Genomic DNA, 16,281 nt, shown 5'->3' on the forward strand with positions numbered 1-16,281 from the left:
GGCCATACTCGCTACTGACGACGCCATTTTTGTAAATGTAAACATCTGATTAAACGTTTTATATCATTTCGCACTTGTTTTATCATTTAATTTTGCTTTCCGCTTTTTCTTGAATGCGCGAAATCCCACAAAGGAGCGCATACCCGCGCGCCCCTAGTTGCAGTATGTATATCTATTTTTCTGACGGTAAAAAATTTGAAAATGACACATAACCGGCCACGGAAAAATTAATTACCAAAAATAAATTTAAGTTTAAGTATAACAAATGGCCGGAATGAGTAGATTACGTATTTGTACACATAATAAGCCTAGTTAGTCTTTGATAGTCTTATATTTGGTATACTTAAAAAAATAATAAAGAAGACACGTAGTGCCATAAGGAAGCACGGCGGAAAACCCCGCGTTCGGATAATTGTGCACTGATATGCCGGCTAGCGGCTACAAGTCAAAAAAATAAAAAAAAAATTTCTTTAGATAACTTAGTTTATTATTAGGTCACAAAATTATTTTCATGCACTTAGACGGGTTTTTTATCCCTTTTTTTCGCAATCGCGCGTAGCGCCCTCCGTCATTTGAACCCATGCTAAAATGGTCCGAAAACTCGAAGTGTTCGGATACTTTTGGCACCTACTGTATATATCCACATTTATATATTCTCTATTTTCGACGTAGGCGTGTAATTTTCAATTTGGTAAAACCACTTGTAATGATGGCGTCAGGATGTCAAGAAGAACATCTTCCGTTCGATGAAATTCTTTCACAAATGCCTCTATTTGGAGAAGAAGGTATTTACGAAGTGGTTGATTCGATAAATGAAACATAATTGGAAGAGGAAAGAGAAGGGAAAAGTGATGGTGGAAGAGAAAAAAATTTAGATAGAGGACAAGGAAATGAAACGAAAACAAAGAAAGAGGATGAAAAGCAAGTAGAGATAGAGTTAATTGAAAAAAAGAAAAGAATTGAAATGGAAGCAAGAGAAATAGAAGAGAAACTAAAAGAAATGAAAAGAAATAGAAACTTTGAAGGAATTAAGAAAAAAGAAGCTGCGGCGCTGATTAGGTACCGAAGATATCCTGAAAATCAGGCCATAAATCTTTTACATGACCTCGAAAAAAGATTGCTGGAGACAAAAACAACGCTGCACAGGAATTGAAATATTTTTTACCATTAATTGTGATTACTTACCATGAATTGTGAATGTTCATTTTTTTTTACCAAGACGTTCCAAGATTTCAATAACACATTAACCTTCAAAGGTTGGTTAGAAATATCAATTTTGAACAATTTCTCAAATTCTTGGAACGCAGTCTTTTTGAGCATGACATTTAATGTTTCAAATGTTGAGCAGTTACTTAAATCTTGGAATGCAGTCTTTTTGAGAAAACTATCTTTGAAAGAGGCATTGACTGCGTTCCAAGGTTTTACAGAAACCGTTCCAAATTTGAAACCATTAGATAGCATGAGGCTTGACTGCCTTCCAAAATTTGATGGGTCCGTTCCAAATTTAGATCTATTCAAGCACATGTTGAAACATTCAAAAGAATTTTTTTTTAAGCTTATACACTATGAAATACGTTTGAAATTTTACTCAATGTTGAAGGGCCCAAGCGCATGCATCTGCAATGAGAAAAATGGTGTCAGCAATGGAAAATGCGGTGTGTACATTCCGGCAGCACGTCCATTTGCTCAAATGCAGGAGGACTGAAATCGAAAAACAAGATGTGAAGATTGAAAAAGGCTACTGTAGAAAGTGTAACCACAAGTCTTTTTACTATCTTCGACATTCAATGTATTGCCTAAAACAATAACAACTGATTTGGATAACTCGAGTAAAATTCCTTTATTCCGTTTGATAATATTTCATACTGTAAAAGCGGTATAGGAAGAGGTGAAGGAAGATGTGTAGGAAGATGTGTAGGAAGAGGTGTAGGAAGAGGTAAAGCAAGAGGTGAAGGAAGAGGTGAAGGAAGATGTGTAGGAAGAGGTGTAGGAAAAGGTGTAGGAAGAGGTGTAAAATGAAGTGGAAGAGGAGGAAGACGTGGAGCAGAAAGAAAATGCAAACAGAAAAAGGAGGGAAATAAACTAAAAATGGAAAAAATTAACATAACTTACATATGTCAAACCATGCAAGAAGTAATAAATAAGATAACAATATTAATGTTGGCTATACCTTAAAGAACCCAGTGTTAGCTCCAGTCTCTGCTTCTGTTATGTCCTGAAATTGGCAAAGGAAAGCACTTCAAATTTTAGGCACCGTTCCATCTTCAACATTGAAATTGTTTGTTTGTTAAATATTTTTCAAAGAACAGTTCTCCTATGCACAAAAATACCAATGTTGAAAAGACAATGTTGGCCAGAACACAATGAATTGGTGGTTGAGTGAGGGAAGCAAAAGGGACCGGTCTCTTAAGTGTGTTGGAACTCAGAAAATGGAGCTGTAAAGACCACAATGAATGTGTGATTGTTTGAGTGATGAAAAAGAGAACGGTCACTTGAGGGTGTTGGAACACTGTCAAAGGAGCTGTGAACAACACAATGAATTGGTGGTTGTTTGAGGGATGAAAAAAGGAACGGTCTCTGAAAACTTCTGGAACGCAGCCAATGGGGCTGTTGGAAACCCAATGAATTGGTTATTGTTTGAGGTATACAAAAGGGAACAGTCTCTCAATGGTGTTGAAATGCAGTCAACGGAGCTCTTGAGGACAAAGAATTGGTGGTTGTTTGAGGGATGCAAAAGGAAAAGGTCTCTCAATGGTGTTGGAACGCAGTCAAATGAGCTGTTGAAACCCGAATGAATTGGTGGTTGTTTGAGGGATTCAAAAGAGAATGGTCTCTTAAGGGTGTTGGAACTCAGTCAATGGAGCTGTTGAGAAGACAGTGAATTTGTGGTTGTTTGAGGGATGTAAAAGGGAACAGTCTCTGAAGGGTGTTCGAAAGCAGTCAAAGGAGCTGTTGGCAACTCAGCGGTTGCCAAAACCGTTAAGTTCGCCGAAAGTACCGAACCCGAACTGGCAACGCCTGAAATAGGGTCAGGGAAATCGGTAACGAAGGGCGGAGCTACCGACGACCCGACATTACAGAACAACGAGCCCACCGGAGCACATGTTGCAGCTCACTAGTTTTGCTCTCCAGTTTTTTCCGGCTCTTTTCCGTCCGTTTTTCCCGTAGTGTTTTTTCTACAGTGTCCCTCCGGAATTTACATGTGTTTTCTCTTCGCGATACTGGCAGGCAACCAGTATTTTCCTCCCGTACCCCGTACAAATTATCTTTTTTCCCGTGTTTAACTGGAGGCTTGAGGAGCACGTGTGGCAACGTGCTCATGGCAAGTCGTACCAGTGTTTCCCAAAAAATCCCGTCTGTCTTTTCGGTTTGTAAAACTGGTGGTTGTGGAGTAGGTACTCCAACGCCACACTCGTTTTTGTCCCACAAATAAATTTACTTGTGTAACCCGTTTTTCTTTCCCGTTTCATTTCTGCTCACGTGCGTAAGGCAACAAAATTGGTGCATCGACCGGGAAGCCGAAACCCGGCACGGCGGCCATTACGCACGCTATCAGAAATCGTCATGGAGCTGCAGCGAGTTTATCCTACTCACCTGGCCTCCTCTCAGCTTTCGGATTCCCTTATTGTGCTGTATTTTCATCCAGCCATTTCCGAAGTCCCGCGTGGCAGGCATTCCGATCCCGACCACTAAATTGTTCCGGTTCAACGAGATTTTGGCCAGCTGACCTGATTCCAGCACAGCAGACCAAGCGACCCGAACACTTATTTCGTTTCATTTATGTTTAATTTGCATTGCATTTAAAATTTTGTTTGTGTGTAATATAAAACATAATTGCCGTGTCCCCCCCCCGCTCTAGCTCGTTGGTCGGCTCTCGTGAGAGCGTCCACGGGTTCATTTCCGCCCCGCTGATTACGTTGGTCGGCTCTCGCGAGAGCGTCCGCGAATCATTTCGTTATTTTTGTTCACTTCCGTTCCCGCTGATTACGTTGGTCGGCTCTCGCGAGAGCGTCCGCGAATCATTTCGTTATTTTTGTTCACTTCCGTTTCCGCTGATTACGTTGGTCGGCTCTCGCGAGAGCGTCCGCGAATCATTTTCGTGGGTTTATTTTGCACCGTGACAAGACAGCTAAGTTATTCCAACCTCGGTAGGTGGTTTACTTAGCTCAGTCATTTCCGTCACGCGTCCAGTTTGTCCAGCCTTACGGCTTTTGTCAGCTGGATTTCAACTCTACCAGCTGCCCAGTTTGTACAGCCTTTACGGCTTTGTCAGCTGGACCTTGCAGCACAAGCTGCCCAGTTTGTCCAGCCTTATTGTTCCGTCAGCTGGACTTTCACACTAGCAGCCACCCAGTTTGTCCAGCCTTACGGCTTTGTCAGCTGGACTTTCAACCGAAAGCTGCCCGGTCTGTCAAGCCCTACCGTTCCATCAGCTTGACTCCACCCTAACAGTCTTTGTCCAGTTTGTCCAGCCTTACGGCTTTGTCAGCTGGACTTTTTCAACGCAAGCTGCCCAGCTGGTCCAGCCTTACCGTTTCGTCAGCTGGACTTTTACTCCAGCAGCTATCCAGTTTGTCCAGCCTTACGGCTTTGTCAGCTGGATCTTCCGACCTTTCCGCTTCTAGTTTGCCCAGCTCTACCGTCCCGTCAGCTGGAGTGTAAACTAGCATCCATCCGGTTTATTCTAGCCTTACCGTCCCGTACGCTAGATCCTTAACCTTCCACTGCCCAGTTCCTCCAGCCGGCATCATTCCGCGCAAGTTTAACAGCGCTAAGAAGAAGAAGGCGGACAAGCTTTTACGCAGCGAGAGAAGGAAATCGGAAGCCCTTAACCGTTTCGAGTCACATCAAGCGGCAAGGAACGCTGTTGCTATCACCGACGCTTCTGCTGTTACATTCGCTGATCAAGAGCAACAACGTACACCGCGGCCACGTCTTTCGGATTTCGTGCCACCGCCAAATCCCAGAAAGGATTCCTTCCATCCATACGAACCGTGGCCTTGTTCAACGGTGGTTGAACAACCCACTCCACCTGGTTCACCGGAACCTGAAGAACGCGACTTCATTCCAAACCTGTCCGATTGCGAAGTCATGGACGAAGTCGGTCCTTCTTCAGAAGACGAAGCTCCTTCACCTGGGCAGGTGCCATCGTCACCACCTAAGAGATTAGTACGGTTGCGGAATACCAAGACTAACGAAACGCGCTTCGTCGGTCTTAGCGAACTCTTCCGCCCGAGCCCTCAAGACCGGATCGTTCGTCATAAATTCTATTAATCTCTTCCCCCGTTTCAGTCTGTCCACTCCTTTGTAGGAGGGCAACGTAACCCGTCCGTTCATTGTAAAAATCATCGTTTGTCTCTACCGTTTCGTTCACAAATAAACCTCATCATGTCTCAACCACCTTTTCCGCTTCCTACGATCATCGAAGATAACGAAGAGTATGATTGGAAAACTACTAACGATCTTGTACGTCTTAAACGATCCCGAACGACTAGTAAATCGGCTCATACCAGATCGGGAAATAGGCTACAGAGAGCAATCCGAGTAGGTGATGATTGTGACATCATCCGACCGTTAAGGGCCATTTACGTTCGTGATTACGATGAGCTAGAAGCAATACACGACCGATTCGTACGACTCTCCGCCCCAAACCTTTCGGATAAAGCTATCAAAGGTGAGACAGACTGGTTACAAGCGGTTATCTACGAGCACAAAGCGGTTTTAGCCGTTTGTGACGATCATCTGACCAAATTCACAAACCGTAGGTCGGAGTCAATTTCATCCAGGCATTCCTCACGCGCATCCAGCGTATCTTCTGCCCGCGTTAAGATTCAAGAAGCGGAACGATTGCAGCAAGAAGCCGAACTTAAGCTCCAACAAGCTCAAGACGAAGCGGTCTGTAGAGCAGCCGAAGATGCGGCCTTACGCCAAGCCGAAGATTATCAACGGGCAGTAACAGCCGATCGTCAGCAGAGAGAGCTCAAAGCGCAAATAGAACTCCAACGTCTTTCCGGCGCCATCTTAAAAAGGCAAATTAACGAGATGACCGGAGACGATCCAGAACCGCCTCAGCAGACGCAGATCACTACGAGTGTTCCGTCAAACGTATCGTCGGGTACATGTCTACCACCGACAACCACCGTAACGTCTTCCAGTTATCAGGCGATCAACACACAAAACCCGATTCAAGTCGCGACACCCAGCGCAATCAGATTGACAACAACATCGAACAATCCTGATGCGTCGATGAGCGCGACGCCAGCGATTGGATCACATCATCCGAAGTCGTTGACACCCACTAGGCTCTTCACACCGCCGGTTTCGGTACCGACTACAACGCCGAAACCAATCGCTTCGTCCACAGGCTCCACTGGATTTTTAAATCAAGTTTTCGGGTTCGCTTCGAGGGCATACGAAGCTGTTACCCCAAGAAGACCCTCAAATCATCCGGTTCCAATCTCAGACAGGCAAAGAAACGTACCTGCGGCCTCTGCCCAGACGCCTGCTCCGAACCCAGCTTTCGTTTCACCTCCAACACAATCGGTTAATGGAGCGATAAGTCAGACGACGAGAGGAGTCTCCGTTCAACCCCCTAAGTCTGTTTCGAACCCAGCGCCAAATCCGGCTCCTTACGTACCAACTACGACATCTAGTGCTCCGCAATCCGCCTATCAACAAACGCACGCTGGCTCTCGACAACAAGCCCCGCCACCGGCATTTGCGAGCGGTTTCGTGCCACCCCCGCAATACCATCACCAGCAGGCTCCTCACTGGGAGCCACCTCCGCCAGCTGCCCCCCAAATAACGCACCGCCGTCGTTCATCCCTGCTCCAAATCACGACACGCCGCTACCTACGTCCGAACCGTTCCCTAGTAACGGTATGGCACCGCCGCCTTTTCCATCGGGTCCATCGAGTCACTCGGTCCCTCCGCAAACATTCGTCAACCGCTCGCGGGTTTACACGCCGGATGCATGGATCCATACCCTTGAAGAATCAAATGCTACCTTAGGACGTTCCGGTGTCAAACCACCACGGATGAAGGCGCCAAGTTTTGATGGGGATCCACGGCATTGGCCCATGTTCATCCAGATGTTTAAAGTCTTTGTCCATGACGCCGTAGGTTCCGACGCCGAACGCATCGCCCATCTCTATGATGCACTCACACCTGCTATCCGGAAGGACATTGGCGGAGCATTGCTGAACCCGGGACTTTACCAGCACGCCCTCAGTGAACTTCACAAGCGATATGGGAACGCCCAAATCGTCTCTCAGGCTTGCACGTCATCTCTGTTAAAACTTCAGCCTTTCCGAGATAACGACTACAAAGCTCTGCGGGCTTTCTCGTCCGATCTCCACTCCGTTGTGGCAACTTTACAGCTCGGCGGTTACGGATTGGAGCTCCACAGCCACGCAACACTTTCCCAACTTGTCTCCAAGCTTCCGCCCGCGTTACGAAGCCGGTGGGGAGAGAAAAGCTGGTCCATGCAGCCTCACTTATCTACGGTAGAGGACCTGGACAAATGGCTAGACGGAGTCTCTATGGCCGAGTATTCCATCCGCGCTGGATTCATAGAGACACCCCATCCGAAACCTTTCAAGAAGCCTACCGACGGGAAACAGCATGGTACTCCTAGCCACAACGTCTTCAACACCACCACCGACAAGACCGACAAATCTGACCAATCAAGATGCCCGGGGTGTAAGTCCACACACTCCCACCACCTAAAGGATTGCAGGCAGTTTAAAGCGGTCCCAGTTGAAAAAAGAGCCGCTATCGTAAAGGAGTGCAACGCTTGTCTTCGTTGCCTAGGCCGTGACCATCTCAGCAAAGAATGCCGCCGAACAGAGAGGTGTAACCAGCAAAATTGCGACGGTGTCCACCACCCTCTGCTACACGGGGCTCCGCGACTATACCCCAAAAAGGGAGACCCGAAGACATCTGGTTTTTCCGGATCGGTAGCCACCGGATCGACCAAGCGTACTCTTCTTCCTATCGTTCCGGTAATCCTGCGCGCCAACGGGAAGGAGACTCAACTGTTCGCTCTGCTCGATAGCGGTAGTGAAATATCGGTCATCAAACGAGGTGTAGCAACGCTTCTCGGGTTGGAAGGTCGAGTGGAACAAGTCGTCACAAGAACAGTTGATCGAGAAAGCCGACCGACCTCCCACATGATAGTTAAATTCGACATTACTTCTCTGGACGGTCGCTTCACCTTCAATATCATGGACGTGCACGTGATGGATACCTTCCGTTTGAGCAAGAATTCCATTGATCTCACGGGTCTTTCAAAGAAATGGCCACACCTCGCTCATGTGCCAATCCACTCGGTGCTTGACGAAGACGTCGCTATCCTGATCGGACAGGATCATCCTGCTGCGATCGAGATCTTTGAAACCCGCAAAGATCCGTACGATCAACGGGCGCCTCGTGCTCACCTCACTGCATTTGGTTGGTGCGTTGCCGGTCCCGCTGCACGAGCTGAGGACAAGAGTCGGAACTGCTTCCATCTCAGCCTAGCCGAGAACCGATGCGACACCTTACTACAACAGTTCATCGAATTCGACACCTTTGGCACCAAACCTAACGTCGCGAAGCCAATCAGCCAAGACGAAGCGAAAGCCTGGAAAATCTTGAGGGAGACTACAAAACACAATGGCGAGCGCTACGAGTCCGGCCTATTGTGGAAGTTGGATGACCCAGCTTTACCCAACAACTTTTTCGCAGCCCAACGACGTTTCTCCAGCCTCGAAAGGAAATTTTCGAGGGATAACAAGCTGGCTGAAACTTATAAAGGTGTCATAAACACTTACGTCCAGCTGAAGCATGCTCATAAATTAACTAAGGCCGAAATCGACGCTGGGCCTTCTAATCGGACATGGTACAACCCACATCATCCGGTATTCAATCCGAACAAACCAGGAAAGTGCCGTGTTGTATTCGACCTATCCGCAAAGTGTCATGGAACATGTCTAAATGACGTTCTACTGCGAGGTCCGGATCTTCTCACAAACCTTGTCGGAATACTTCTCCGCTTTCGACAATATGCGGTTCCGGTAGTCGGTGACATAGAGAAAATGTTTCATCAAGTCAGAGTGCGGCCTATCGACGGGCCGGCGTTCCGTTTCCTCTGGCGTGATCCTGGTTCGACCAAACCAGTAGATGTTTACCAGATGGATGTGCACCTTTTCGGCGCTGTTTCCTCTCCAGCTGTTTGCTCGAACGCTTTACAACAAACAGTTAAGGACTACGGCAACGATAACCTCCTCCGGCACATCACTCGGCACTTCTACATGGACAATTGGTTGGTGTCCTTTCCTACGGAGGCAGAAGCCATCTCTACCGCTCATCGTCTAACCGAGACGTTGATAAAGGGTGGTTTCCCGCTCACCCAATGGGCAACATCCAATGCCATCGTTCGTAAATCTCTGCCAGGCCAACAACTCGAAGGGACAGTCATTAACATGGATCTTGACGCTGAACCCATCGAGAGAACTCTCGGCCTTGTATGGAATTTCCGCCTCGACGCCTTCATCTTAGGAGCTTCTGTTAGCATTGACGGTCGGACGAAACGTGATCTTCTGAAAGCCATCTTCAGCATCTTTGACCCACTCGGTTTCTTAGTTCCGATAGTGTTTCAGGCAAAGTTCCTGATGCAAGATATTTGGCGACGGAAATTCGATTGGGACGAAGAATTGGACCAAGATTTAATCGATCGCTGGATCCAGTGGGCGCGCCCATTACCTTCACTCAATGGCCTCGTTTTAGATCGCTGTATTACACCGACTAGTAACGATGTCGTGGTGACGGAACTCCATGCCTTTGGTGACGCGTCTGAGATGGGATATGGGGCCGTCTGTTACGCCCGTTTCGTCTACCGTAACGGAACAGCAGATACCCGCCTTCTCATCTCCAAATCGAGAGTCGCACCATTGAAATTCATGACCATTCCGCGTCTTGAGTTGAACGCAGCCGTATTAGCTGCTCGCTTGGCTGCTCAGGTGCGAGAAGAACACGATCTCATATTTGAAACAACCACTTATTGGTCCGACTCGACTACCGTCCTCAGCTGGATCAAATCCAGCTCTTGCCGCTTCCACACATATGTCGGCAACCGAATAGGAGAAATCCTCGAGACTTCTTCACCCAACGAGTGGAATTATGTCCCGAGCACCGCCAATCCTGCTGATGATGCAAGTCGAGGACTCGACGCAGTTGAATTCAACTTGGAACATCATTGGTTCTCTGGACCAGACTTTCTCAAAATTTCTACCGACTGGCCATGTAATCCGTCGTTTTCCACCGTTGGAGTCAAATGACCCGGAGATCCGTGAGACTACGTGGGTTGGCCAAGTCCAATTGGTCGATAACGAGCTCAACAAATTAATTGAAAGGAAGTCGAGGATCCACATCATCGTTCGTACTGTCGCCTATATGTTTCGGTTCATTGCCAACGCACGCCAGAACCCGGAGCAGCGGAAGCTGGATGGTCTTTCTGCCGAAGAAATAAGTTCAGCTCGCAACGTTCTCCTTCGATACGCTCAGTCCAACGTTTACCGTGACGAGGTGGATGATTTACGGGCCGGCCGTCAAATCGAAAGCAGCTCCAGCCTCATCAAACTGTCGCCGTATTTGGATCATCGAGGTCTGTTGTGCGTGGGAGGTCGTATCGACAAAGCGCCTCTTCCAATCGACACTCGCCACCCGATCATTCTTCCGCGTCAACAACGTCTAACAGAGCTAATTCTCTTCCAAATGCACCTTGATCGCGCCCATTTGTCGGCAGAGCAACTACATCACGAAGCACGAAGCCAATATTGGATCCCTAAAGGTAGAATTACTGCCCAACGGGTATTCAGCATGTGCTGCCCTTGCAAGAGGAAGTTTGCAAAGGGCTTGAGACCAAAAATGGCCGGTTTACCCAGTTTCCGCTTGAAGACAGGATATCCCGCATTCACGCACACTGGTGTAGATTACTTTGGTCCAATAGACACCACCATTTTCCGACGAATTGTCAAAAGGTGGGGCTGCCTTTTCACATGCCTTACGTCCCGTTGTGTCCATTTGGAGATGGCCTATTCGTTAGACACCAGCTCATTTATCTCGGCACTGGATCGCTTTCAAAATCGCCGAGGTGTTCCGGCTTCGTTCCACAGCGACAATGGAACGAACTTTGTTGGTGCCCAGCGTGAGTTGGCCGAATGTCTACAAAATCTCAATCAACATGCTATCCTTAAACACCTTGGTCGTCAACCAACCAAATGGTCTTCAATCCACCCGTCGCTCCGCACTTCGGTGGTGCATGGGAGCGAATGGTCCGCTCCACCAAGTCGGCCTTAAGATCTGTCTTGGGAAAGCAACGGCTCACCGATGAGATCCTCGTCACCGCACTGTCTCACATAGAAAACGTGCTCAACAGCCGAAAACTCACAGCCACTAGTGATGACCCTTCCGACCCAGAAAGCTTGACGCCAAATCATCTGCTTCTTGGTCGTGCGAATCCCAACGTTCCACCCGACGTCTTCTCCGAAGCTGATTTATGCGCCAAAAAACGGTGGCGAATATCGCAGGCACTCGCAGATCAGTTCTGGTGCCGTTGGATGAAGGAAATAATACCAGGTCTCACGGAGCGTGAAAAATGGTATCAAGACCAACCGAATCTCGAAGTCGGTGATATCGTTGTCTTCATAGATCCGTCCACTCCCCGTGGTGTTTGGCCCACTGGCAAAGTCATCCAAGTCGTCGCCGGAAAGGATGGGATCGTCCGATCGGCCCATATCCAGACGAACGGAACAGAACGTCATCGACCAGTGCATCAACTCCTTCTAATCGAATCCGTCCACGTCAGAGAAGGTGCGACTAACCCAGTAGATCGCAGAGCCGGCGATGTTGGCAACTCAGCGGTTGCCAAAACCGTTAAGTTCGCCGAAAGTACCGAACCCGAACTGGCACCGCCTGAAATAGGGTCAGGGAAATCGGTAACGAAGGGCGGAGCTACCGACGACCCGACATTACAGAACAACGAGCCCACCGGAGCACATGTTGCAGCTCACTAGTTTTTTTCTCCAGTTTTTTCCGGCTCTTTTCCGTCCGTTTTTCCCGTAGTGTTTTTTCTACAGTGTCCCTCCGGAATTTACAAGTGTTTTCTCTTCGCGATACTGGCAGGCAACCAGTATTTTCCTCCCGTACCCCGTACAAATTATCTTTTTTCCCATGTTTAACTGGAGGCTTGAGGAGCACGTGTGGCAACGTGCTCATGGCAAGTCGTACCAGTGTTTCCCAAAAAATCCCGTCTGTCTTTTCGGTTTGTAAAACCGGTGGTTGTGGAGTAGGTACTCCAACGCCACACTCGTTTTTGTCCCACAAATAAATTTACTTGTGTAACCCGTTTTTCTTTCCCGTTTCATTTCTGCTCACGTGCGTAAGGCAACAGGACCTGTTGAAAACTCAATGAATTGGGGCTTGTTTGAGGGATTCAAAAGGGAATGGTCTCTGAAAGGTGTTGGAACACAGTCAGTGGAGCTGGTGAAAACAAAAAGAATTGGGGATTGTTTAAGAGATGCAAAAAGGAACGGTATCTGCAGGGTGGTGAAACACAGTCAAAAGTGAATACAATGTAATGATGGTTGTTTGAGGGAAGCAAAAGGTAACGTTCTCTTAAGGGTGTTGGATTGCAGCCAATGGAGCTGTTGAAAACACAATGAATTGGTACATGTTTGAGGAATGCAAATGGGAACGGTCTCTTAATTATTTGTAAATACTCAATGAATTGGTGGTTGTTTGAGGCATGCAGAATGGAACGTTCTCTGAAATGTGTTGGAATGCAGTCAATGGAGCTGGTGGGAATCCAATGAATTGGTACTTGGTTTAAGAGATGTAAAAGGGACGGTCTCTTAATATTGTTGGAACACAGTCAAAGGAGCTGTCCAGAACACAATATAATAGTAGTTGTTTGAGTGGTGCAAAAGGGAACGGTCTCTTAAAAGTGTTGGACCACAGTAAGTGGAACTGTTGAGAACAGTAAGCAAAAGTGGTTGTTTGAGGGCTCCAAAAGGGAGCGGTCTCTTAAAAGTGTTGGAATGCAGTCAGTAGAGCTGTTGAGTACAAAATGCAGTGGTGGTTGTTTGAGGGGTGCAAAAGGAAATGATCTCTTTAAAGTGTTGGAACGCAGTCAAGGAGCTGTTGATATCAAAATTCAATGGTGATTGTTTGAGGGGTGCAAAAGGGAACGGTTTCTGAAGGGTGTTGAACACAGTCAAAGGAGCTGTTTGAGACACAAAGAATAGGTGGTTGTTTGAGGGATGCAAAAGGGACCAGTCTCTCAATGGTGTTGGAATGCAGTCAAAGGAGCTGGTGAGAACACAATGAATTGGTGCTTGTTTTAAGGAATGCGAAAGGGAACGATCTCTGAAAAGTGTTGGAATGCAGTCAATGGAGCTGTTAAAAAAACAAAGAATATGTGGTTGTTTGAGGGATGCAAAAGGGAACAGTCTCTCAATGGTGTTGGAATGCAGTCAATGGAGCTGATAAGAAGACAGTGAATTGGTGGCTTGAATTGAAGGAAGCAAAAAAACAGTCTATTACAGTTCGTTATTGTATATGTTATTACTTGAAATGTGAATAGTGAAATACTTTTAATAGTTGAGGGCGTTGAAAAATGTACACCGAATATGCGGTTGACGGAGTCCATGTTAACAAAAACGTGTAGATAAATTGTTGAATGCAGTGTTGGGATTGGTTACGGTAAAAAACCACGTGAACGGCATGCAACCAATGGCAGCTTGCGCACACATGAAATTCTCGGACAAACGGACAGATACACAAACAAATCCCGCCCACAAATACCCCCTTCGCTTTTATAAAGGTAGGAGACACTAGTATACGGCGGCCCGTCCCAGGACGGTAATAGGTGAAGTCTAGTATTCAGTCGGACCTGTCCTTAAACCCCTTAATAAACTTAAAGACCTTAATCCATTTAAAGCCCTTTAATCCATTTTAAACTTCTTAATCAATGTTAAGTCGCTGAATCCATGTAAAAACCCTTTATCTACTTTCAACTTAATTATCCACTTGTATCCTCTTAATCTATGTTAAGCCGCTTAGTTTACTTACAACTTATAAATCCACTTAAAGCCCCTAATTCCACGTATTGTCAAGTCGTACCACTCGTTCATGTAAAAAACAATGAAGGAAAAACGAATCATGGTTTGGGCGCCCTTGGGAACTTCCCCCAAGGCCATGCCCATGCTCCTTACTTGGTCCTTTACTTGAAATTTTAGTGCCTTACCAATGCCCGTCTCCTGCCCGTCGTTTCCAACCTGTCCATAATTTTCGCCTTGCCCGTAGGTCTACACCTGCCCGCCGTTTTCCCCCGTCCGTCCTTTTACCCGCCATGTCCGCGCCAATCCGAAAGAAAACGGTTAAGGAGAGAGAGCTTAAGGTTAAGGTCCGTGGAGCTGTTGAAAACACAAAAAATAGGTGGTTATTTGAGGGGTGCAAAAGGGAACGGTCTCTGTAGGGTGGTGAAACACAGTCCAGGGAGCTGTTATGAATACAATGTACAGTAGCTGTTTGAGGGAAGCAAAAGGGAACGGTCTCTTAAGGGTGTTGGATTGCAGCCAATGGAACTGTTGAAAACACAATAATTGGTACTATTTTTAGGGGTGCAAAAGGGAACGGTCTCTTAATTAGTTGTAAGTGCTCAATGAATTGGTGGTTGTTTGTGGGATGCAGAAGGAAACGGTCTCTAAAAGGTGTTGGAAAGCAGTCATTGGCGCTGGTGGGAATGCAATGAATTGGTACTTGGTTCAAGGGATGCAAAAGGGAACGGTCTATTAATATTGTGTGGAACACAGTCAAAGGAGCTGTCCAGTTCACAAAGTTATAGTGGTGTTTGAGGGGTGCAAAACGGAACGGTCTCTTAAAAGTGTTGGAACGCAATCAGGAGAGCTGTTGAGAACAAAATGCAGTGGTGGTTGTTTGAGGGGTGCAAAAGGGAACAGTCTCTTAAAAGTGTTGGAACGCAGTCAGTGGAGCTGTTGAGAACAGTAAGCAATAGTGGTTGTTTGAGAGCTGCAACCACTCAACTTTGCAGGAACGGTCTCTCAAGGGTGTTGAAAAGCAGTCACTACAGCTGTTGAAAACACAAAGAATAGGTGGTTGTTTGAGGGATGCAAAAAGGAACGGTCTCTGAAGATTGCTGGGCCACAGCCAATGGAGCTGGTGAAAACAAAATTAATTGTGGCTTTTTTGAGGGATGCAAAAGCGAATGGTCTCTCAATGGCGTTGGAATGGAGTCAATTGAGCTAATCAGAATACAATGAATTGGTGGTTGTGTGAGGGATGGAAAAGGGAACGGTCTCTGAAAGTTGTTGGACAGCAGTCCTTGGAGCTGTTGAGAACTTAAAAATGTGTGATTGTTGAGTGATGCAAAAGGTAACGGTCTCTAAAGGGTACTGGAAAGCAGTCAATGGAGCTGTTGAGAACACAATTAATTGGGGCCTTGAGTTGAAGAGAAGGAAAAAGGGAAACAGTCTATTACAGTTTGTTACGGTACATGTGTAATTGATTAAAATGTGAATAGGGAATTGTTTACATTCGTTCAGTTTAGTTTATGGCGTTGTAAAATATATGCCGAGATAGCGGTTGACGGCGGACATGTTGGCAAAGACGTGTAGATAAATTGCGGAATGCAGTGTTGGATTGGTTAAGGTGAAAAATCACGTGACCTGCCAGAAACCAATGGCAGCGTGCGCCTACATGAAATTTCTCGGACAAACAAACAGACAGATACAAAAACAAATCCCTCCCACAAATACCCCTTGCGCTTTTATAATAGTAGGAGGACTAGTATACGGATAAGTCTAGTATTATGTCAGACTCGTCCTTAAACCCCTTAATCCACTTAAAGACCCTTAATCCACTTAAAGCCCCTTAATCCACTTAAAGCTTCTTAATCCATGTTAAGCCGCTGAATCCACGTAAAGCCCCTTAATCTACTTACAACTTATTAATCCACTTTAAGCCACTTAATCCACGTATTGTCAAGTCGTACCACTCATACATGTAACAAACAATGGAGGAAAAACAAATCACGGTTGGGCGCACTTGGGAACTTCCCCCAAGGCTATGCCCGTGCTCCTTACTTGGTCCTTTACTTGCAGTTTTAGTACCTTACCAATGCCCGTCCCCTGCCCGTCGTTTCCAACCTGTCCATGTGTTCCGCGGCCTTACCGTAGGTCTACACTTGCCCGCCGTTTTCCCCGTTCTGTCCTTTTACCC

General features: G+C 46.6%; 1 protein-coding gene across 1 annotated transcript; it reads left to right on the forward strand.

Annotated features, from left to right (window-relative positions):
* The first annotated feature begins 11,261 nt into the window (after window positions 1–11,261).
* Window positions 11,262–12,056, forward strand: LOC123470694. Its single transcript, XM_045171251.1, has one exon. The coding sequence runs from the start codon at window positions 11,262–11,264 to the stop codon at window positions 12,054–12,056; it is 795 nt and encodes a 264-aa protein (XP_045027186.1).
* Window positions 12,057–16,281: the final 4,225 nt, after the last annotated feature.

This window comes from Daphnia magna, linkage group LG3 (assembly GCF_020631705.1).
Source record: "Daphnia magna isolate NIES linkage group LG3, ASM2063170v1.1, whole genome shotgun sequence".
Taxonomy (NCBI): domain Eukaryota; kingdom Metazoa; phylum Arthropoda; class Branchiopoda; order Diplostraca; family Daphniidae; genus Daphnia; species Daphnia magna.

Coding starts and splice junctions, on each gene's coding strand:
- LOC123470694 (XM_045171251.1), top strand. CDS start 11,262: ATGGTCTTCAATCCACCCGTCGCTCCGCACTTCGGTGGTGCATGGGAG.